The following is a 22,793-nucleotide window of genomic DNA, read 5'->3' as shown; positions in this document are numbered from 1 at the left end:
TAAATATTTTGGTATTAGCAATAGCCTACAGTTCCCTTGAGATTTATATATATTTCTTTTTTCTGCATTGATACCAGCATGAAGGAACATGCAAATGTTGTTAATTTATCTTTCACATTCTCACCATTGTCTCACCATCATGACAGGATCACCATGCATCCGTTTATGATATGAGATAAAAAATAGGCTGAACTAGGGTTGTTTTTGTTTTTGCATGATTTTCCAGCGCTGTTTTTCCTTCATATTTAACTGAAATTTTTAACTGTAAAAAAAAAATAATCTTGCAAATAAGTGTATTGTGATTATCAAAACATTTTAGTAACTGAATTGTATTAGGTTTAGTGACAACATGTTAGCCTACAATGTTTATATAAGCTACAATTTCTGGTAAGCTACGTTTTTTTATTATTGCTTGAAACAAATTTCAGGATTTCAATTCAGTTCAATTCTTGTGATTTGATTTAATTGACTGATTTGGATAAATATTAAGGTACACAAGATAGGCATTAATTTTTCTCAAGAAAAAAATCTCACCTAATGCTGTAAACATACAGAGAGCCTTATCAGCTGGTAGTATTATTTAAGGTTAAAAATAACTTTATTTAACTAATTAAATATGCGTTTTTTATTATAATAACAACTTTATTAATGATAAGTAAATATAATAATTATGTAATATAGTAGCCTACACATGTTTAGCAAAATACTCTCTATAGCTCTTTTTTTCTAGCCAACTAACGTGCTATATTATGGTCATCAAATGGCTTTCCTGAGGTAAATGTTATGTGACAATTGTTCTCCAGCTGTTTTATTGACCCTTTCCGTGGTTGAAAAACACCGATTGATCGATATTATGTATGATGAATATACATTTCGGTAAGTTGTCAGGCTACTGTTTCTTTTAACATTGTTCATTCGTGTTTATTTACTATTAGCTATGATCGGTTCACGTGCCGCTAGGGATCTTTCACGTCACATTTACAAACGCCAAAACAGTGTTTATTGTTTGAATTTAGTAATAAAATTTAGAGATGTTCCGATACCCTTTTTTCCTTCCCGATACCGATTCCGATACCTGAACTCAGGGTATCGGCCGATACCGAGTACTAATCCGATACCTGGGTGTGTATCTATACAGCTGCAATTCATACTAGCCATTACATATAGAATTATTTTATAAAAGGTATTTTAGTTTTACAATATAACTGTATAAAAAAGTGCAACAAATAAATCTAGGAATCTAAAAAATGATATAATAGGGGTGTAACGGTCCACAAATTCACGGTTCACGGTTCGGTTCAATACCATACACTGGTGTAACGGTTCGGTACGTTTTCAATACAGCAAAAAGAAAGAAATGGCAGAGAAATTTCCTCGATTTACATTTTTTATTTATTTATTTTTTATTAAAACTAACATTATAAAGTATGATCATTTTTTACTTTGAGCAATGATGGAGCTATACTTGACATATAGAACAAAAACAGCTCCTTATAAAAAAATGAAATGTAATATTGTAGTAACGTTAGTTATAAACAAAGGTTTATTTTATTTCAGATTAACATTTGAGGGCAGCAATTTTATTCATAATGTCAAAATAAAACCAACGTAACGTTACTTGAAAGCACAATGTTCCTGGTTTCCACGTCAGCGATGTTTGATCCGTTAATAACGGAGAATGTGAATGCTTCTCACTAGATCTCGCAGCGATGTTAAGTTACTTCAGTGGCGAATTCAAAATGCTTTCTTTACTGGATCTCTTAGCGCTGTGTAGTAACAGTGTAGCTTGATCACGATCGGCTCGCGCTGCATTGGTCCAAACTGTTTAATGGTCCGTGAATCACAAAATAACGAGTAGCGCAGTTTTGTTCCATTTTCATTACGTTTGCCATTTGATGTTGGGCGCCAGCGTCTCTTACATTATGCGTTTGCCGCGCGCCTACATTTGAAAATTTGCGTTTTCATTTCTTCTTCGCTGCTCTAAACAGTGGTTGCTTGTGGCAACAGCACAACTTCCTGTTTTGCCACAAGCAACCACTGTTTAGAGCAGCGAAGAATAATTGGTCTCCGATTTGCAGCGTTAAGCAAAGCTAGCGTGCATAACTAGGTATTGTTTAAGAAAATGGTATCGGATCGGTACATGGGTAGATGTACTCGCCGATACCGATGCCAGAATTTTTATTGGTATCGGCGGCATTTCCGATACTTGTATCGGAATCGGAACAACCCTAATAAAATTGACAGAATCTGAGAGCTGAGATTTTTTTAATATCATAAGTAACCTGCTCTGTCTAGTCTGTCGGTCTCCGTGTCCTCTTTGCTTCGTGAGAGCGTGTGAAAAGTGTCAATTGCGCGTGGCAGCTCTGCAGTAACAGTAAAAGGAAACGGTTTAATTTGAAACCAGGAAATTCTACTTTAGAAGTACATTTTCACAAAAAAAACGGGATGGGTGGCAACGCAAGGCTGAACTCAGTCTGAACGACTCGGTTACTCACGTAACCTCAGTTCTCTCTAGATGAGGGAACGAGTGTTGCGTAAGAACCGGGATGGGTGGCAACGCAAGGCTGAACTCAGTCTGAACGACTCGGTTACTCACGTAACCTCAGTTCTCTCTAGATGAGGGAACGAGTGTTGCGTAAGAACTGTCTACGTTCCGTGCTGAGCTCCAGCTAGAGAACACTGACCATTTGGAGGCGTACAGCCGCCTGGAAGAGGGCGCCCTGGCCTCTGTGATTGTGTTTAACACTCCCTCTGGGAGGTTAACGGGTACCCGTTGATAGCCCATACATGCAGGGCCCATAGCTCGGGATGGAGATGCCAGAGTGTGCCTTTGGCCTGAGAGAGGAGGTCCCTCCTCACTGGAATCGGCCATGGGGCTGTTCCCGGTGGCTGCATCAGCTCCGGGAACCACACTTGGTTCATCCAAGGTGGGGCTACTAGGAGCACAGAGCATTTGCTCTCCCTGATCCTGTTTGATAACCAACGAGATCGGAGGGAACGCATAGAGCGGGCGGCTGGGCCAGTCGTGGGTCAGCGCGTCCCTGCCCTTCGTAAAGTACGTTAGGCAATGAACGTTGTCTTGTGACGCGAAGAGGTCGACCTCTGCTCTGCCGAAGGTGTTCCATAACAACTGAACCACATGAGGGTGAAGGGACCATTCCCCTGGGGGAACGTTGCCCCTGGATAGCATATCTGGCCCCAGGTTCAGAATGCCTGGCACATGCACTTCTCTCAGCGAGCGCAGGTTGTGCTGAGCCCACACGAGAAGGTGTTTTGCCAAGGTGTAACATTGCCAGCTTTGAATGACGCCGCTAGGTGCTGTATGGAGAGCGTGCGCTGTGACGTAAGCTGTACTTTCATTGGCACAGAGTCTATTTCTGTTCCCAGAAAAGAGATTTTCTGGCTGGGTAACAGCAAACTCTTGGTCCAATTGACTTTGAGACCCAGGTTTTCTAAATGGCTGAGTAGCAAAGCTTTGTGCGTCACCAGTTCTGTCTCTGACTGAGCTAGAATTAGCCAGTCGCCTAAATAGTTCAGTATTTGCATGACCTGTTGTCTCAGGGGAGCGAGCATCGTGTCCATGCACTTCGTGAATGTACAAGGTGCTAAAGACAGGTCGAACGGAAGGACAGTGTACTGATAAGCTTGACCCTCGAAGGCGAATCTCAAGAATGGCCTGTGACGGGGCGCTATTTGTATCTGAAAATATGCGTATTTCAGATCCACTGATATAAACCAGTCCCCCGGGCGAATTTGCGCGAGGAATATTTACTCTTTATTTCATCTGACTCCATAAATGAAAGGTTTTAATAATATCTGTGCCTCACTTAAAGTGAGCGAATGTTTGACTATTCCTTTTAACCATTAAATGAACAATGTCAAAATCAGTTAGAATAATCACATGTAACAGTTTAATATTTCAGATATCAGAGATCAATTCCACAATCAATTCAAACATCTAGAACATGGTTATACATTGGTTACACCAAATAATCTTACCCAGCTTGTATCTGAGATAGAGAGAGAGAGAGAAAGGGAAAGAGAGAGAGAGAGACCACCTATTCAATCCACGTCCAGCTAAGAAGAGCCCGAGAGACGGAGACCACCTTCCTTTATCCTCTTTGACCAGGTGACATGGGGGAGACCACCCTCAAATGGTTTCTAACCAGTTTTCTCTAAACTTCTATAAACCTTATTTCCTTTTATTTTATCTATCTGGATATGAGATATCTGTACCACTTACTTTGAGACATTTCAAATGACACCAAAAACATAACAGTCAATGATAAACATTCACATTAAACCATGTTCTTGTGTGAGTTCTTAGTTGTTTCTGAGACGAAGTGAGGTTGTATGGGAGATGTCGAATGTTAATTAGCCAACAGGGCCCTTTTGTCTAATAGACCAGGCACCAACCAGTATTTTCAGTCTTACACATGGAATTACGTGTGGCTGATTTACACATGATACACTTGCCGTGTGACGGGGAAGTGCTTTATTGATGGGGGCCCTGCGTGTGTGTGTGACACTGAATGGGCAGTGTTTATGAGTAGGGGTGAGCACTGAATAGTGGGCACAATTCCTACATATAAAACACAGTTGGCGTAAGCCGGATAACAAACAGACATTTTGCTCTTTTTGAGATTTATGTGGGTCGCCGTAAAAACGGTGTTTGAGTGCAGGTGTGCGTGTTGTGTAACAGATTTGAGAACTGCAGTATATACATCTCCAGTCGCCTTTGATGCGGGAACCGGCCGGTAGTCCGGTCTCGGTGGGACTTAACCGTCACCGTCTTCCCTCCGTGGTCAGGAGGGTTTCGGAGGCTCAGGGTTCAGCAAAATCTTGGGCTTGGGTCCCCGTGAGGGAGGCAGTCTGCGGCTATCCGCGTCCTTCATCTCCATAAACGTCAACCACAAGTGACAAGCCACAGTGAGAGCCGCCATGTTTCTGCCGATCGCCTGGGCGGTGGTTTTCGTCGCTCGCAGGGCTAAGTCAGTTGCGCTGCGTAGATCTCTGAACGCCTCTGGGTCCGGGCCAGCCTCATCCATACAACGGAGAAGGTTGGGTTGGAAAACTTGAAGCATGGCCATAGTGTGGAGTGCTGATGCAGCTTGACCGGCGGCGGCGTAGGCGCGACCAATGAGAGCTGACGTCGTTCGGCAGGCTTTAGACGGGTAAGCGGCCTTAGACTGGACGGACAAAGGTGCGCAGACACAGCTTCCTCGATAGGGGGAAGACGCTGCTGGTAACCCTTTTCCTGAGCGCCGTCGACAACGGAGAGCGTAGAGGAAACTGAAGTTTTGAGCCTGGCAGAAAAACGGAGCCTTCCAGGATTTAGATAACTCCTCGTGAAGTTCAGGTAGAAACGGAGCGGGCCTTTTCTGCGGGGCCGGGTGGCATCCCGGCAGAAAACAGCCATCTAGTCTGTTGAGTGCAGGCTCGTCAGGAAGCGACCACTCGAGGCCGAGGTCTGCCACGGCCTTTGTGAGCAGGTGGAGAAGTTCCGCATCCACAATGGCTCTCACTCTAGATGGGGCGGGGGCCGGAATAGAGCCCGACCAGTCCTCACTTCACGAAGCGACGAGAGAGCAGCTGTCTTCATCAGCGTTGTCACCGTCAGGTCCACCAAACGTGATGGGAGCGGCAGCGGAAACAACCATCCGTGAAGGACAACTCAATCCAGCACAACTATAAGAAATGTTTCTTGGGCATCAAATCATCATATTAGAGTGATTTCTGAAGGATCATGTTACACTGAAGACTGGAGTAATAATGCTGAAAATTCAGCTTTGAACACAGGAATAAATTACATTTTACAATATACGAACTTGGAAAACAGTTATAAAAAATTGTAATAATATTTCACATTATTACTGTTTAGTAAAAATATTTATTAAATAAATGTTGCATTAGTGAGCAGAAGAGACTTACAAATCTTACAATTTCTTCACTGGCCTACTAGTACTAGGAAGATGAAAAAGGAAAATAAACCTTGTGATTTACAAGAAGCCATGACATAATAGTGACATTCAAATGCAAATGCTGTTCATTTTGATATAATCTTCAGTTCAGTGTCGTCGCACTTAGGTTTTTTTTGCCTAAAACACCATTTCTTGAGTAAAGCGATCGCTGCGCTTTCGCGGAAAGTGGAGGATGAGAAGTACAAGACGAATGGGTCGAGGCATGCGTTGAGCGTACTGGGCAGGAGTGCATAGTACCTCCATGACGGGCTGTTGTTGGTGCTGAAACCAACCAGATGTGACGTGTTAAAGGGCAGAAAACAGAGTAAAAAGATGGTCAGCGTGCACAACGCCATCCCATTGGCCCTTTGCTTTTTAACTTTGGCTATGTGAGGCCTGCTATACAAGATATAGATGCAGCTAATATAGCAGAAGATGCAAACTAAGAGCGGTATCATGTAGAGTTGGGGTACTCGAACTCGGACTCGGACTCGAGTCCGGACTCAAGTCCAATTTTGAATGAACTCGGACTTGTCACGCACTCGTATGAATGTGTACTCGGACTTGACACGGACTCGGACATTTTAGACTCGGAAAATTTGCCGAGTACAGTCGAGTCCGGGCACTGGAGGACACAATATTATTCAAAAACGAAACGAAACGAAACTGCTTACATTGTGTTGTGTCAGTGTTGAGCATTGTAGCCAATCACAGATATGTATATTAAGCGCATGAACACAGTGGCCAATCAGAGGCGTTTTGAATCACCATGCGGAGAAGTCACTCAAAACGTATGTTCAGAATCAGCGCGAGTTTTATCCTTTCGCAAATCTCCTCATAAACAACAAAGTCTTGGCGCGATATAAATAAGAGATTCGCTGTGCAGTGCGGACAACTTCAGTGTTTATGACGAGAGTTTCAGTGAGAGTGCAGAACGCGGTAAGTAGGCTAAGTGATGGCTTAAAGTGAGCGCTATTGACAATCTAAATAATATATTTTTTCATGCTTGTAGAGGACCAGTGGTTACGTTCACACTGTAAATTAAAAAGAGTGATAACTGCATTTAAATGTGGGAGAGAATCCGCAGAATTTTAGTCCTGTGAGTCATGAAATTGTGATGATTGACACAGTAACCATAGCAACATGAGAACGTGATAACCAAAGCAACATTTTGGCGTCTTATAATGTTATGATTTTTGTTACATTGATTTAGCCTACACTTTAGTCATAAGTTTACATACAGCTTGCAGAATCTCCAAAATGTAATATTTATTTAATTTTTAATGAGGATGATCATAAAAACATTGTTTCTATTTATTACTGCCCTGAAAAATCTTTTTCACATAATGGATGTTTAATAGCCTAGTCCACAAGAAAAAATACAAACACAAAATACAAGACAAATTACATAGGCTTGATTTTAATATTGTGTTTCATTACCTGAATGATCCACAAGTTTTTTTTTTTTTTTTTTTTTTTTTTTTTTAATGGTTGTTCATGAGGAAAAATCCTCCAGCTCCTGCACATTCTTTGCTTTTCCAGCATCTTCTGCATATTTGACTCCTTACTAGCAGTGACTATGATTGTGAGATCCATCTTGTCACACTGAAGACAACTGATGGGCTCATACACAACTATTACAAACCCTGCAAACATTTAGTAATGCTCAAGAAGGAAGCAACCATTAGGAGCCAGGGGGTGTACATTTTTGAACTGGATCATTGGTGTAAATTGCTCTTATTTTATTTAAAAATTAATTAATTAATTTAGTCCTGCCATTTAGAGGCTAAATAAGATATTAGCATGTAAAACAAAATAAGATAATCAAAATAAATAAAAATTAAAAAATCAACGTCATCTTGCTCAAAAGTTTACTCCTGGCTCTTAATGCATCGTGTTATATTCTTGAGCATTACCTTGCAGAATCTGAAAGATGTACGATAGGTAAACGTATGACTGTAACTATACATTGGAATCATTTTGTAAGGTTTAACATATTAATTTAAGAGCTCAGTGTTGAGACCTTTCACTGGAATTTGATTGACATGCGATCTGACCAATGCAGATACCTGCCATTTTTGTCCGACAAACAAACCAAACCAGATAGTAGATTAGTCATTGGACTTGAACTTGAAAAATGCTGTGTATTGAATTCTTTTTGCAGTTCTGATGTTCATTCATGTTTAATTCGTGCTATAACTAGAAGATATTATCAGTTCATGTGCTGCTTGAGTTGAGGCCTATATTAAAGCACCACAAAACGGTGTGTATTGTTTTAATTTCATAAAAATTACAAAATTTGAAAGCTGAGACTTTATTTCATACCAGAAGTAGCCTTGTCTTGTCTGTTGGCGCATTGTCAGTGTCCTCTTTGCTCCGCAATATATATTTCACTGTGTGAGAACATATTTCCGGAGTGAGAGCGGAATGGCTTGTCGGACGTAGCGACAGTAAGAGGGGCGGGTCTTTGTGAAAGGTCAATTTAAAACTATTTAAATCTTTGTGGACTCGGCCGGACTCGACTCGGACTCGGATGTTAAGGACTCGGACTCAAGTGCGACTCGGCCCTCTTTGGACTCGGACTTGGACTCGGACTCGATTGTTAAGGACTTGGACTCGACTCGGACTCGACAATGGTGGACTCGGACCCAACACTAGTATCATGTACATGACCACACACAACTCGAAACGAACTGGTAACAAGACCTCCTTTTGCTTCTCTGTGAAGTCCTCATAGCAGATGGTTTTGGGTTCAGTGCGGTTCGGCTCTGGCATATGGACGATGATGAATACGATGCTGCAATGACCGGCACAGAACAGCCAGATGAAGACGCTGCCAACCGAGGCATAAATAGGCTTTCGCATGAGTCTGTATTTGAACGGAAAGGCCAGTCCCAAGTAGCGATCCACGGCTATAGCCATGAGCAACAGGGAGCTGGTGTAAATCGTGGTGAAAAAGAAGGACATGATCGAGCACAGGGTCTGGGATAAGTACCAGTTCATTTCTACGGTAGCTTCATACATCTTAAAGGGCAGAAAGAAAAGGAAGACCAAGTCGGACGCCGTCAGGTTGAAGAGAAGGATGTCATTCGGACTGGGTTTGTCACCGAGTTTCTTTATGAACGTGCACATGGCCAGGAGATTGGCCGGCAAGCCGATTAGAAACGTCACGATGTAGACGGCTAAAATGACCCAGTGGTTTGTCATTTTGCATGTGAAAGGACTCTGAAAAGTAGCAAAATGAGATTGACATTTATCATACAACTTATATGAGAGTTAAAATGCAACATTTATAGGTACTTTTACTTAGATTATGATTTAGCCAACACTATTGATACAGTGGCTTATGATAATAATAATAAATTGACTCATGTCTACATTTTTAGGGCACTATGATCATGCACAGGAGAAAAAAAATAATGTATAATAATAAAATAAACCATGCCCCTTGGTTTGGTTATCTAATCAAATTACTTGGATTATTTATTTATTTATCTTTTTTCAATGCAATTTCCTGTGCAACTTAAGTGCATATTTTTCTAAATAGTAACACTAAAGAACAGCCATAATGCCCTAAAAATATATTCAGACATGAAAGTCACGCTTAAAAAAATGTCAAAGTCATTGTACTAGATAACAAAACCAAACGGCATGGTTTATTTTTATTTCATTTTAATATTTACTTTTTTTAGTGCATTTCTCTAGAAGCTATGTCATTCAGACTCGTCCAAATACATTTTTGAGAGGTATGTTTATTTGAAATAAATTGTTGTTTCAACACAGAGGAAAAGTCACTAATATGAAAACTGAGTTATAGTCGTCTGTACTTACCACAAAAGTTTGCCCACGGAAGAAAACGGCTCCAGCTGTCTTGATGGTCATGACAATATGGCCGCATATACCTCCCGATTTCCTGGATCTTCTGCTCAGTCTGGCTGTTAGACTGCGGATGGTGTCCTGATGTTAGGCTGACGGTGACTCCCAGAAGGTTGAAGAATGACTTCCAGACCTGTGAAATGATTTGTGGACCTCGGACAGAGACTATATCTCCAGGGATCCCGAAGCAACAGAAGACTTGTTGGAAGAGGATTTCAGCAATTACAAACACAGTGGGTAGTCCTGGAAGAGGGATTCATTTACAGGCCTTGAACCGGTCCACAATCACCAAGACGCAGGTATTCGAGTCGGAAGCTGGAAGGTCAGTAATGAAATCCACTCCTATATGAGGCCATGGTCGAGTGGGAACCAGTAGAGGAACCAGTTTACCTTCCGGGAGTCGTCGAGGTACTTTAGCCATGGCGCAGACTGAGCATCCTTGCACGTATCAGGAGATATGCTGGGTCATACTGGGCCACAAGTAGCGATTGCGAATGAGAGAGAGGGTTTGTTGGCTGCCTGGGTGTCCAGAGCCCGGGGATGTGTGGACTGAGTCCATGAGGGACAGACGGAGACGGGATGGCATGAAGGTCCGTCCCTCAGGACCTCCCGGCGGAGCAGGTTCTGACTGGGATGTTTCGGCGATCTGTTCGTCCAGATACCACTGGATATGGCTTACGATGATGGCTGGAGGGAGGATTGGTTCTGGAGGATTGGATAAAGACTCTGGTTGATACAAGCGGGAAAGGGCGTCAGCTTTGACATTCTTGTCTCCTGGGTGGTATGTTACTGAGAAGTTGAAACGTGTGAAGAAAAGAGACCAACGGGCTTGACGGGTGTTGAGTCGTTTAGCATCTCGAAGATACTCCATGTTTCTGTGATCTGTGATAACACAGTTTCCACCTTCCTCTGGTCCATAGTAATGCCCTGTTGGATAATCATGTAACCCAGGTACAGGTACTGTCTTGTTGAAACTCACACTTCTCTAATTTCAGGAAGAGATGGTGTTCTCGTAGTCTCTGAAGGACTTGTTTCACATGATGGTGGTGCTCGGATGGAGTTGAAGAATAGATGAGGATATTGTCTATGTACACGATAACAAACTGATGCAGGTAGTCTCTGAGTATTTCATTCATAAAGCCTTGAAGACGGCGGGAGCGTTGGACAGTCCATAGGGCATGACCCTATACCAGGGATGGGCAACTTCGGTCCTGGAGGGCCACTGTCCTACAGAGTTTAGCTTCAACCCTAATCAAACACACCTGAACAAGCTAATCAAGGTCCTCAGGATTACTAGAAAATTATAGGCAGGTGATTTTTTTCAGGGTTGGAGCTAAACTCTGTAGGACAGTGGCCCTCCAGGACCGAAGTTGCCCATCCCTGCCCTATACTCATAGTGCCCGGCAGGAGTGATGAATGCCGTCTTCCATTCATCGCCTTTTCTGATACGAATTAAGTTGTAAGCGCTGCGGAGATCCAGTTTGGTGAAGATCCGAGCACCACAGAGTTGTTCCAGAGCAGCAGGAACCAGAGGAAGGGGATATCGGTATTTGATGGTTTGTGCGTTGAGAGTCCGGTAGTCAATACAGGGGCGCAAGCCTCAAGCCCTTTTTCCCACAAAAAAAAAGAAGCTGGAAGGGGAAGGGGTACCTGAATTCCTGACGAAGAGCCTCCTCAATGTACTCCTCCATGGCCTCCTGCTCCGGGATGGACAGAGGGTAGATCTTACCTCGCGGTAGAGTGGCCCCAGGCAGCAGGTCGATCGCACAGTCCCATGGCCGGTGAGGTGGTAGTTTCGTCGCCAGCTGTTTACTGAATGCATCCTGGAACGCCCGGAGGTTGGACTCTCAATGGTCGAACACACTTTGACCTTGGAATCAGAAGAAGATTGCTTGTGAGGGACCTTCTTGACGGAATGTAGACACTGAGAGAAGCAACTCCTTCCCCAACGATGGATTTCTCCAGAATTCCAGCAGACATAGAGACAGAGCGTATTTAGGCCACGCTCACACCCAGGGGGAAAACAATCCAACCGTCTCCATTGACTTTGCATTGTGAGAGGCTGCCTCCTTGTCATTTCTTGCTTCTAACAAAAGACAGAAAAATGCCTAAAAGCTGCTGTGTGACAAGGTGTACAGCAAACAAGCTAAAAAAAAACAGAAATCTGTTTTTATTAGCTCTCGACCTAAAAAAACAAGTGTTTAGGACATAAAAGTGGATACAGGCAGTTTAGACAGAGCGTCACGTGTCTCATTACTCTGAGAACTAACGTACGCCACTGGAGGAGTCCGTAATCGGCTACACAGGATAGTTTATCTTACAGAAATATAATATATAAAACTGACATTTGGATATTTGACTCACCAGTGACCAAATGTTTAACTTACTGCACACGTAGTGTATTTTTAGTGCATACTGAGTGTCAGGATCCCACAATTTACCCATTCGTTCCAGCCTGTATCCACTTTTATGTCCTCAAACGCTCGTTTTTTGGGGTCGACAGCTTATGAAAACTTATTTCTGTGTTTCTTAGCTTGTTTGCTGTACACCTTGTCACATAGCAGCTTTTAGGCATTATTCTGTATTTTGTTAGAAGCAAGAAATGACAAGGAGGCAGCCTCTCGCAATGTAAAGTCAATGGAGACCGTTGGAACTGTTTTCCCCCCCGGTGGGCGTGGTCTTCAGATTATGACGCGTTGCGCTCTGTCTCTATTGGGAGAATGAAGCTAAAGCCATGGGCGTCCCAGGATGATTTCTGCAGTTGAGCCCTCCAGCACCAAAAAGGATATCTCCTCTTCATGCAAGCAGCCGATACGAAGCTTGATGGAAGGGGTACAGTACCGGATGTGACCACGACCGAGCGGGTTTCCTAGGATGGAATGTGCCTGAAGAATGTGAGGAATGGTTTTCTGACGAACTTGCAGCTTGTGGAGAACGGTGAGGGAGATGAAGTTACCAGCTGCACCAGAGTCAATCAGCGCTTTCGCTGGAAGAAATTGTAGGATTGAAAATAATCCAAGATATTTTAAATGAACAAAGATATTTGCTTGACTGTTTTTCTATCCCCCTCTTCCTATCACAATGACCATTTGGAGTTCCTAAAGGCACAGAGGGGCTGATAGTGATCTAGGCTTGCATGCCAAATGTTTGTACTTTGGAGGTCGATGAATTGTCACACCTTCAGTACAGTGGTGGGAGTGTAATTATCTGATTGGTCAGTTTGAATGTCTCACATTTGGATTTTAGTCACATGGTCAAGGAAAGGATAAAACAAGATTGTAACTGTTGCTCTGTCTCTTTGATGCTCTGGCTATCTTCTTCTCTGGGTCCCTTTCTTGGGGGCTCCTCTTTTCTTTGTCTCTCTCTATCTCTCTCTCTCTCTCTCAGGTAACATTTTTCATATATGCTGGGTAAAATTAATAATATAAGTTATCAGCATCTCATGCATCTATTTTGTAACTATTTTAAGTGTAACCATAACCATATTTTGTCATTAAACCTTTTCAATTACAACTAATGTACTAACTAGTTTTGATTTGGTATTGACTTTGAAGTGCTACATATTGCAATACAATATCATCACTATCTATAGCAACGCTCTCCCACAAATATTAAGCTATTGTAACTGCACTTATTTCCATCGTTGGTATAAGTGGCAGTGGGTGGAATAGACAAGAAATGTGCAGGTTTCTACCATCTTGCCAATAACGTTTCTTTAGTCATTCTGCAGTTCTTGCAGCTTGAACCACTGCAGGAATTCCACCCTTACAAGATTGTTGCCATCAGATTTACTGTACAGGAGTAAGCTTCAATGCAGATATAGGAGGTGGTAATTGTACAGTACTCACCGCTGGTCGTGGTGGTCGAAGCGGACAGATGGTCAGGAGATGTCCATCAGCACCGCAGTATAGGCGGAGATGGTTATTTATACGCCACTGACGTTCGACTTGTGACAGATGTGTAGAATCTACTTGCATGTGTTCTGGTACTGGAGGGCTCATGGTGACAGGGGTGCGTGGAGGAGGCAGTGCAGGGATGTCGAGATGACAGACAGTGCTTCGTTGAGAAACTCTGATGGAGTGTTGAATGAAGTTTTCCAGGCCGATACCATCAACATAAATAGCCAACTGTAAGCGAATATCACTGTTCAACCCTTGCCGAAATGTGGTGATTAATGCTATTTCATTCCAATCACTATTTCCTGCGAGAGTGCAAAACTGTAGTGCATAATCAGACACAGAAGATTTCCCTTGTCGAAGATGATATAACTGATCGTGTACTGATATTGTGTTAGCTGATTGCAAAAATACTTCACGGAAGTGACTGGTGAAAGCAGCAAGAGTTTGTCTAACTTCTCCGTTGGCGTCCCACATCGCACGTGCCCGCAGAAGTGCACGGCCTGTAAGGAGGGAAATGATAAACACTATTTTGGCACAGTCTGTGGAACACTGTGAAGACTGCATCTCAAAAAATGGGGAACATTGAAGTAGAAATCCGCTGCACTCCTCCTCCTCGCCTGTGTAGGTCGCTGGTCGGGCCATGGGACTGACAGAGGCAGATGGCGAAGAACTGGTGACGGGTGGAGGAAGAATGCGTTGGAGCTCCTGCACTAGCTCGGTGAGGGAAACCGGTGATGAAACACCTGCTTCGCTGATGTCAGTTGGATCCTGCATTGTTGGTCTGGTCTTCTGTCAGGACAGAAGAATGCAAACAGGTAATATTTGTAAACGGGATTTATTGAACGTAAGATGTTATACAGCAGAAGAGCAGGTGAGTGGTTGAAGATTAATTAAGAGCACTGTTGGACTGAGTTTCTTATCTGGTTTTGGTTGTAGATGATGAAGATCTGAACAGAAGACAGATGAAGGCAGACTGGATCAGGACTTCAATAGAAGAATGGCATAAAGAGGTAAGTATAATCAAATGAAGAGTCAGGTAAGTCTTTCGGTGTGGAATGACGAGACCAGACAATGTAGTGCTGTTGGTTTAGTGTAGAGCTGTGGGCAATAGTTTATTTTCCTCATGTCATATATGTCTAAAATACTTTGTTAGACTTCTGAGATGTAATTTGTGTGATATTTGTGAACACAGTGTCATAGTTTGCAGTTGGCGTCGGGCCTGTTTTGGGGTCTTATTGCCTTGTCAAATTGGTGAAAAGAGATTTCCCAGATTTCCCCCCCATAACACTCATCTTAACGCAGAATAAAAAGTGATAACGCAATGCCACTTTTGCATTTTCTCTTCAGATCGTTTCCGTGTAAACATAGCCTCAATCTGAACTTTTGACTCACTGAATCTAAATGATTGCTATCAGGAAGAAAGGGATTTCCATGCAACCTTTTAATAATTTTAGCTGAATGATGTCATAAAGACTCTAAGGGTCTGACATTTTTCAGGGCCCTGGATGTTTCATAATCAAAAAGATCCATATAGTGAACAGTGGTGGACAAAATCAACTCAAGTAAGAGTAAAGACACAAATATATTACTACGGCAGTGGGGAACATACGTTGACATTAATTTGCATTATTTTAACTTTTAGGTTTTACCTAAAACCTGCCCCGTTTAGACCATAAATATCTATTGACATAATATTCTTTTCTAGGCCTATAAATGTAGTGCCTCTTCAGACACTTTTAACAAAACCCCCTTTATATTTCATTAAAGTGCTATTCATCCAGTATTTGTGTGATATGCATCTTTAAATGTAACCTCAGTTTTTGGAATTGTGACATTTCTATATGACAATCAAGCATATTTTGAATCTCATTACTGCAATGCAAACATTCTCATTACTGTAATGTGATATATATATTTATATTCAAATATTCTGCATCTTAAAACACGAAATAAACAGCCAACGTTAACAATGTGTTTGTGACTATACCATTGCACATTTTAAGGCGCATGTTAAATGGAAAAAAGAAGATTTTTTGAAATAAGACTTTTCAAAGCTTGTCCAAAAATATTCACCTGCACACAATTTTCACATCTCTTGTAATAGTTTGCACTCTGAGGTCTATTTTCTCACTGTTTTCTGCTATATTATTCAAATGTGTCTCTAAACTTCGGCTCAAATTGATGAAAGGCAAGCACAATGAATGTCAGTGTACAGTAAGTAGCTCATAAAAACATCTGTAAATTGTGGAAACAACCATTATTCCCAAGAAGAGTCAAAACAAACACAGATATTCATCGTCACAAGTTTCAAGATGTTATGGTGACTATATTGAGCACTTAAATTATTATGACCGCCGCTAGCATAGCTAGCGAAAGCGGTCATATAGGGATTGTCAAAGTTTTTTTTTTTTTTTTTTTCGTCATCTACTGAATTTTTCGTCAACGATACCAGGGACACCGAAACACCGGGGAACATGAAATTTGGTGGGCATGTAGCCCCACTAGACTTTTACGGAAAAATTTCGTTTGGTCCCCGGGGGCCACTCCACTCCTGTTGAGCGAAGGGTTGCTGGTTTAGGATGATACTGTCACACACACACATGCAGGAATACAAACAAACGCAAGCATGCACACACACTGACATCCACACGCACAGACACACACCCATACACACACATACAAATCCACATGCACAGACACACACACACAAACACACACGCGCACACACATGTACGCATGCATACATACACGCACAGACACACACATACACAAACACACACACATACACACACACACACACACACAGACAGACATGCACATACTACTACTTTTTTTAGGTATATACATAAACACGCAATACAGCCAAATTGCTCCACGTCATTTATTTTTGTGGAAAGCCAGTGCAGGCCTGAGCGGCGGTCATATTTTGTACCGCCATGCGGTACATCTAGTTATCCAAAGTTTTGCTTTAGGACCTGGCATAAAGTTTAAAGCGTATTTTGTAGAATCGCGAGTTCATGCATTCATTGGTTTCATGATCGTGTTTTCCCGGTTACCACATTATCTGATGGTAGCCAATAGTTTATTTTCCTCATGTCATATATGTCTAAAATACTGTTTGTTAGACTTCTGAGATATAATTTGTGTGATATTTGTGAACACAGTGTCATAGTTTGCAGTTGGCGTCGGCCTGTTTTGGGGTATTATTGCCTTGTCAAATTGGTGAAAATCCAGCTTTTAATGTTGTTTATACAGTGGGTACGGAAAGTATTCATACCCCCGGTAAATATGATCAAAAATGGCTGTTAAAAAATAAATCTTTCATTCAAAAAATTTGATCTTTCATTCAAAAAATTTGATCTTTCATTCAAAAAATTTGATCTTTCATTCAAAAAACAGGCAAAATTCTAACCTTTCATTTAAGTAAAAGAATTCAAATTGGGGGGGAAATCACATTATGAAATAAATGTTTTTCTCCAAAACACATTGGCCACAATTATTCATACCCTTTTAGTAAATACCTTTTTGCAATCTCCTTTTGCCAAGATAACAGCTCTGAGTTTTCTCCTATAATGCCTGATGAGTTTGGAGAACATCTGACAAGAGATCAGAGACCATTCCTCCATACAGAATCTCTCCAGATCCTTCAGATTCCCAGATCCATGTTGGTGCTTCTTCTCTTCAGTTCACTCTACTCATCAGGTCAGGGAACTGGGACGGTCATGGCAGAAGCTTCATTTTGTGCTCCCTAACACATTTTTGTGTTGATTTTGATGTTTGTTTTGGATCGTTGTCCTGATGGAAGGTCCAACCACGGCCCATTATAAGATTTCTAGCAGAAGCCGCGCGGTTTGGATTTTTTTATCCATTGATATTTGATAGAATCCACGATGCCATGTATCTGAATAAGAAGTCCAGGACCTCCAGGAGAAAAATATGCCCACAACATTAAAGATCCAATGGTATATTAAATTGTACACATGGGGTACTTTTTATCCTTGTGTGCACCAAACCCATCTAGCGTGTTTGCTTCCAAAAAGCTCTTCTTTTAGTTTTTTTTTTTCTAATAAACTTGTGTGGTGACTGGCATGTAATATGTCAAGGTCAAGGTCAAATTTATTTATAAAGCACATTTCCAAGCAGTCATTACTGCCACAAAGTGCTGTACAGAAATGAAAGCTTTAGCATAAAGTTCTGCCAGGAAGACTTAATTGGTGCGTCACTTGACCTTTTATCTATCCAATCACATTCCAACACTTGTGGTATAAAAGATCGGTACTTACTCATGTTTGAGTTCGCAGATGCTGACGCTCCAATTCGCCACCATCCTCCCCACCACCTCCAAGTCAAATCCTTCCCTCCATCCTCCCCACCACCACCAGGATGGTCCCTTCCATACCTCACAGGGGGTCGGCTGCGCCCCTGCCTTGGTCTTCAGGCAGGATATGCAGAGTCCGGACCCTCAGATTGCGAGCTACGGACGGGGCCTACGCCAAAGAATCTTATTGCTTGCTTGGTTGTTAATAAATGGATAATTGTCACAGTATTTATTCTCTGAGTCTTTCTGGTAGAAATTCATACCAAACATAAAAAACATACTAATTAATCAAAGAGAGAAATTACATAGGCAAAATGTCCCAATAATAATAGTAATAGTTAAAAACACATGTAAACATTTTTACAATCAAACATCACAATGTCACAGCTCATATTGTATTAAAAGATTTTTCAAAAAGATGAGTCTTTAAAAGCGATTTAAATGACTCAATAGAGCTAGCTTCCTTAATATTGAGGGGAAGAGCATTCCATAGCTTAGGTCCTGCAACAGAAAATGCTCTGTCTCCTCTGGTTCTCAGTCTAGATCTAGGACAGTCTAGAAGTCGCTGGTCATTTGACCTACAGTAAGTGCTCTGACTGGGGTGTGCATAGTCAGCAAATCTGCTAAATAAGACGGTGCTAATCCATTTAAAGATTTAAAAACAAATCATAAAATCTTAAAATGGATTCTGAAAGCAACAGGCAACCAGTGGAGGGACGACAGTACCGGAGTAATATGATCAAACCGTTTTTTCCCTGTCAACAGGCGAGCAGCTGCGTTTTGTACTAATTGTAAACGGTGGATAGACGACTGATCTAAGCCATAGTATAAAGAGTTACAGTAGTCCAAGCGATTTGTAATGAGGGCATGTACAACTTTTTCTAGTTGACTTTGCGGCAGGTACAGCTTCACTTTCCCCAACAGTCTAAGCTGAAAAAAGCTTGTTTTAACTACTGAACTAATTTGTTTCTCTAATTTAAAAGAACTATCAATAATGACTCCAAGATTTTTTACAGATGGGCTGTAATTAGGGAGTAATGGGCCTATAGCCCTTTTTAGACCTGAGATACCCGGCTTCCCCAAAATTATAATTTCAGTTTTTTTGTCATTTAAATGTAAGAAATTTAGTGACATCCAATCTTTTATTTCGCCCAGACAGTTACTCAGTGCTTCAATAGAATTGGTTTTAGAATTTAGAGGTAGATATATCTGGACGTCATCAGCAAAGCAGTGAAACGAAATTTTGTGTTTCCGGAAAATTGAACCCAAAGGCAGCATATACAATGAAACAGGACTGGGCCCAAGATAGAGCCTTGGGGCACCCCGCTATTAATTGGAGTATTCTTAGAGTAAAAAGGCCCGAAATTTACAGAAAAAGATCTGTCAGTCAGATAAGACTCAAACCAGTTCAGAGCTATGCCTTTGATACCTGCACAGGACTCAAGTCTTGACAGTAAAATCTTATGATCGACCGTATCGAACGCAGCAGTCAAATCTAAAAGCACTAACACAGCAGAGCTACCAGAATCAGAAATTAAAAGGAGATCATTAAATACTTTTAAAAGTGCGGTTTCCATACTGTGACCTGATTTAAAACCTGATTGAAATTTTTCAAAAATATTATTTGATTTAAGGTGCAGTAGAAGTTGCTTATAAACCACTTTTTCTAATATTTTAGATAAAAAAGGCAGCTTGGAAACTGGCCTGTAATTAGACAAGACAGAGGGGTCTAAATTGTGTTTCTTTAGGAGGGGTTGTACAATGGCCTTTTTAAAGGTTACCGGCACAGAACCTGTTAAAAGAGACATGTTTATCATATTTAAAATATAAAATCCAACAGTGTCAAATACATCTATAAAAAGCTTTGCAGGAAGGCAGTCCAATGAACAGACAGAGAGTCTTAAGCATTGGACCGTCTTTAACAAATCTGAAAGCGATATTGGGATAAAATTTTCAAATATGCCTAAGCATAACGGTATAACACTGGGATCTGGTGCAGTACAACATGTTAAAGCCCTAATACTGGACACCTTATCAGTAAAAAATTCACAGAATCGGTCACACAAAATGGTGCTAGGAATAATGCCGATGTGTTCAGGAGGGTTAATTATCCTATTTAGTACACTAAAAAGGACTTGGGGTTTATGACAGTTGTTTTGCACAAGGTTCGACATGTACTGGGTCTTAGCCGCTTTAACAGCAGACTGGTATTTGGACAAGCAATTTCTTAAAATCTCCAGAGAAATATAGAGCTTGTCTTTCCTCCATTTCCTCTCAGCACATCTACATTCCCTTCTGAGAGCACGAGTAATGTCATTTTGCCATGGCTCTCTATTTAAATTGGCCTTCTTGCTCTTTAGCGGTGCTACTGAGTCAAGAATTTCAGTACACGTAGAGTCAAATGAAGCCACCAACTCCTCAATGTCCTTAAATGAAGAAATGTCTCGGGACACTACTGGAGAGGTGTCAAATGCTGCAGCAAATAATGAAGCCGTAGATGAATTAATTATGCGCCGCTGACTCATAGGGAAGCACGACTTGCTTTGAGAGCACGGCAAAGAGACAGTAAATAAAACTGGCATATGGTCAGAAATACCTGCATCTGAAATGTCCTTTATGGACACATTTAAATTGTGTGACAGTACCAGATCCAGAGAATGGCCCTTGTTGTGAGTCGGGCCATTTACCGATTGAGTGAGGTTAAAAGAATCCAAAATGTTTAAAAAATCCTTGACCAAGGGCTTAGAAACACAACAAACATGAATATTAAAATCACCAACAATTAAGAAATGATTGTAGGTTAGAGCAATGCCAGCCACAAACGCCGAAAAGTCATTAAAGGGTAACTAAACCCTAAACCAACTTTTTTTATTTAATGATCTGTAAGAATGAGGCTTTATTAGTGCTGTTCATTGATTCGAGTAACTTTTTTGACATTAGGGTATAAAGTGTTTTAATTTTACAATATATGGTGTAAAAACGTCTGAGTGCTGCCCTCTTAAGGTTGAACGGTGGCTACTGCAGTTGAATTTTCCTATTGGATGTTGCGGTGGCAAGTGACGTAAAAGGTGGCAGGTGACGTAAGCAGGTTCCAGCTCTACCACGCCCCTGGTACGAGCTCACCACGCCCTTGGTATGAGCTAGCGCAGATTTATCTGTATTGTACAGTGGGCAGGAGGGTACGTAGGTGTAGTGTTGCTGGTTGCAACAGCACTGCTGGACTGCATAACTTTCCAGCAGACTTGGAAAATAGGCGCCAGTGTTTGCATGAACTTGGCCTGGAAGACCGTGAGTGTGAAACATGCATTTTCGCGGGATTTCTTCTCCAATGCAATCGAGGTGGAAATGGACTTCTCCACACAGCTCGCGCTGAAAAGCGACGCAGTGACAAACGCTGCTCCTCCTGCATGGACTCGACCACTGCAGCGGCGTCTTGATGTGAGTGATCATATTTAATCACAATTTATGGTTAGGCTAAAGTTATTCCTCTGGGGTCGACAAACGCGTCGGCGCATTTTGCTGGATTTTTTCACATAGCGGCAAAATATGAATATGCCTATAGAGAGAGCGTGCGCTATTGACATCAACTCGATAAAACCAGAGAATGATGGGCTCTGATAAAACTCATCAGATGCATGTACTTTACGTCGTCTTGCGACCCTGTGAGCAAACTCCATTTTAGAGTCTGAGTGACAGCAGGTCTCAGGTGCACGCCCCCCCCCGCTCACGGTTCGTCCCCTCTCTCTCCGCTGGGGTCTGCCCACTTTTCTAGCATTTTTCAAATATTGACAGTGGGTGGAGTCAGGCTCTGACCAGGGGTTTAGTTACCCTTTAATAAATTCCTTGTTAATTTTTGGAGGGCGATAAATAAGTGCACATGCCACTGATCCATGTAATTTAAGTTTAAGTTCAAAAAGTTGGAGCTCAAAGCTCTTATATTGATTACATGGAGTTTTTTTACAGTTCAGGCTGGATTTAAAAATTGTCGCTAGGCCTCCACCTTTACCCGTTGTTCTAGGAAAGCTAAAGAAAGAGCATGTCGGAGGAAGAAGCTCTGAGAAGGGGAATAACTCACCGGGTTGAACCCACGTCTCCGAAAGAAGCATACAGTCAAGCTCCCGGGATCGAAAAAAGTAATTTAACATAAAAGTCTTGTTAGACAATGATCTAACATTAATCAATGCCAAATTAAGAAAAGTGTCCTGTGTATGTGGTAGTTTGGCGCGAGCCAATGAACAGAGATTCATGAGATCCACGCCGCGCTTGGCCGTTTGTGAACGCCGGGGAACAAATTCCTCCACTGGCACACGCAGCTGATCCACAGCGATGACCGCTTCAGGTTGTATCGGGAGAAGCCACCTCCTCTTGAAGTCCAAAAGAGGACAGGCAGATGGTAAGAAGAAGTCGTGATGAAATCCCGGTCCATTTTTCCGCGTGGACCGCAGATATGCTCTCGCTCTTACAACCACACCACCTCGCTTTCTCCGCCTTCTGTGGCGTTTCCTCCGCGAAGCTGCACTGGAGGTAAGCTGCAAATACGCCGGCAGAGCTGGGAGTGTAGAAGGGAGTGCATCCGAGGACTGATTCCCATAACTAACATTCGTTATCCAAACAGCATGTTGATCACGAATAGAAAAAAGAGTTTGGCGATCGTATACAAACAGAGCTGCGACATTTTGATAACTTAAACTAATAATAACAAACAATAAACAAAATAAAACCGGGAGACGCTGCGCCGTG

At 41.9% G+C, this 22,793-nt stretch overlaps 2 protein-coding genes across 2 annotated transcripts in view; one reads left to right on the top strand and one right to left on the bottom strand.

Moving 5' to 3' along the window:
- The window catches only part of nek10 (NIMA-related kinase 10), a gene marked incomplete at its 5' end in the record, with an annotated part of 77,749 nt that overhangs the window by 19,790 nt on the left and 35,166 nt on the right, over positions 1–22,793 (top strand). The gene's annotated exons all lie outside the window — the stretch shown is intronic.
- Positions 4,806–9,167, bottom strand: LOC311067840 (free fatty acid receptor 2-like; the record flags this gene model as incomplete). The annotated part of the gene is made up of 3 exons (XM_084089988.1): positions 4,806–5,568; positions 6,108–6,432; positions 8,639–9,167. 3 exons carry the CDS (start codon positions 9,165–9,167, stop codon positions 4,806–4,808), a joined length of 1,617 nt encoding a protein of 538 aa, XP_083946114.1.

This window comes from Abramis brama, assembly GCF_963993115.1.
Source record: "Abramis brama genome assembly, chromosome: 17".
Classification (NCBI taxonomy): domain Eukaryota; kingdom Metazoa; phylum Chordata; class Actinopteri; order Cypriniformes; family Leuciscidae; genus Abramis; species Abramis brama.
The sequence above is the reverse complement of the archived record's forward strand: the minus strand, read 5'-3'. Positions and strand labels throughout refer to the sequence as shown.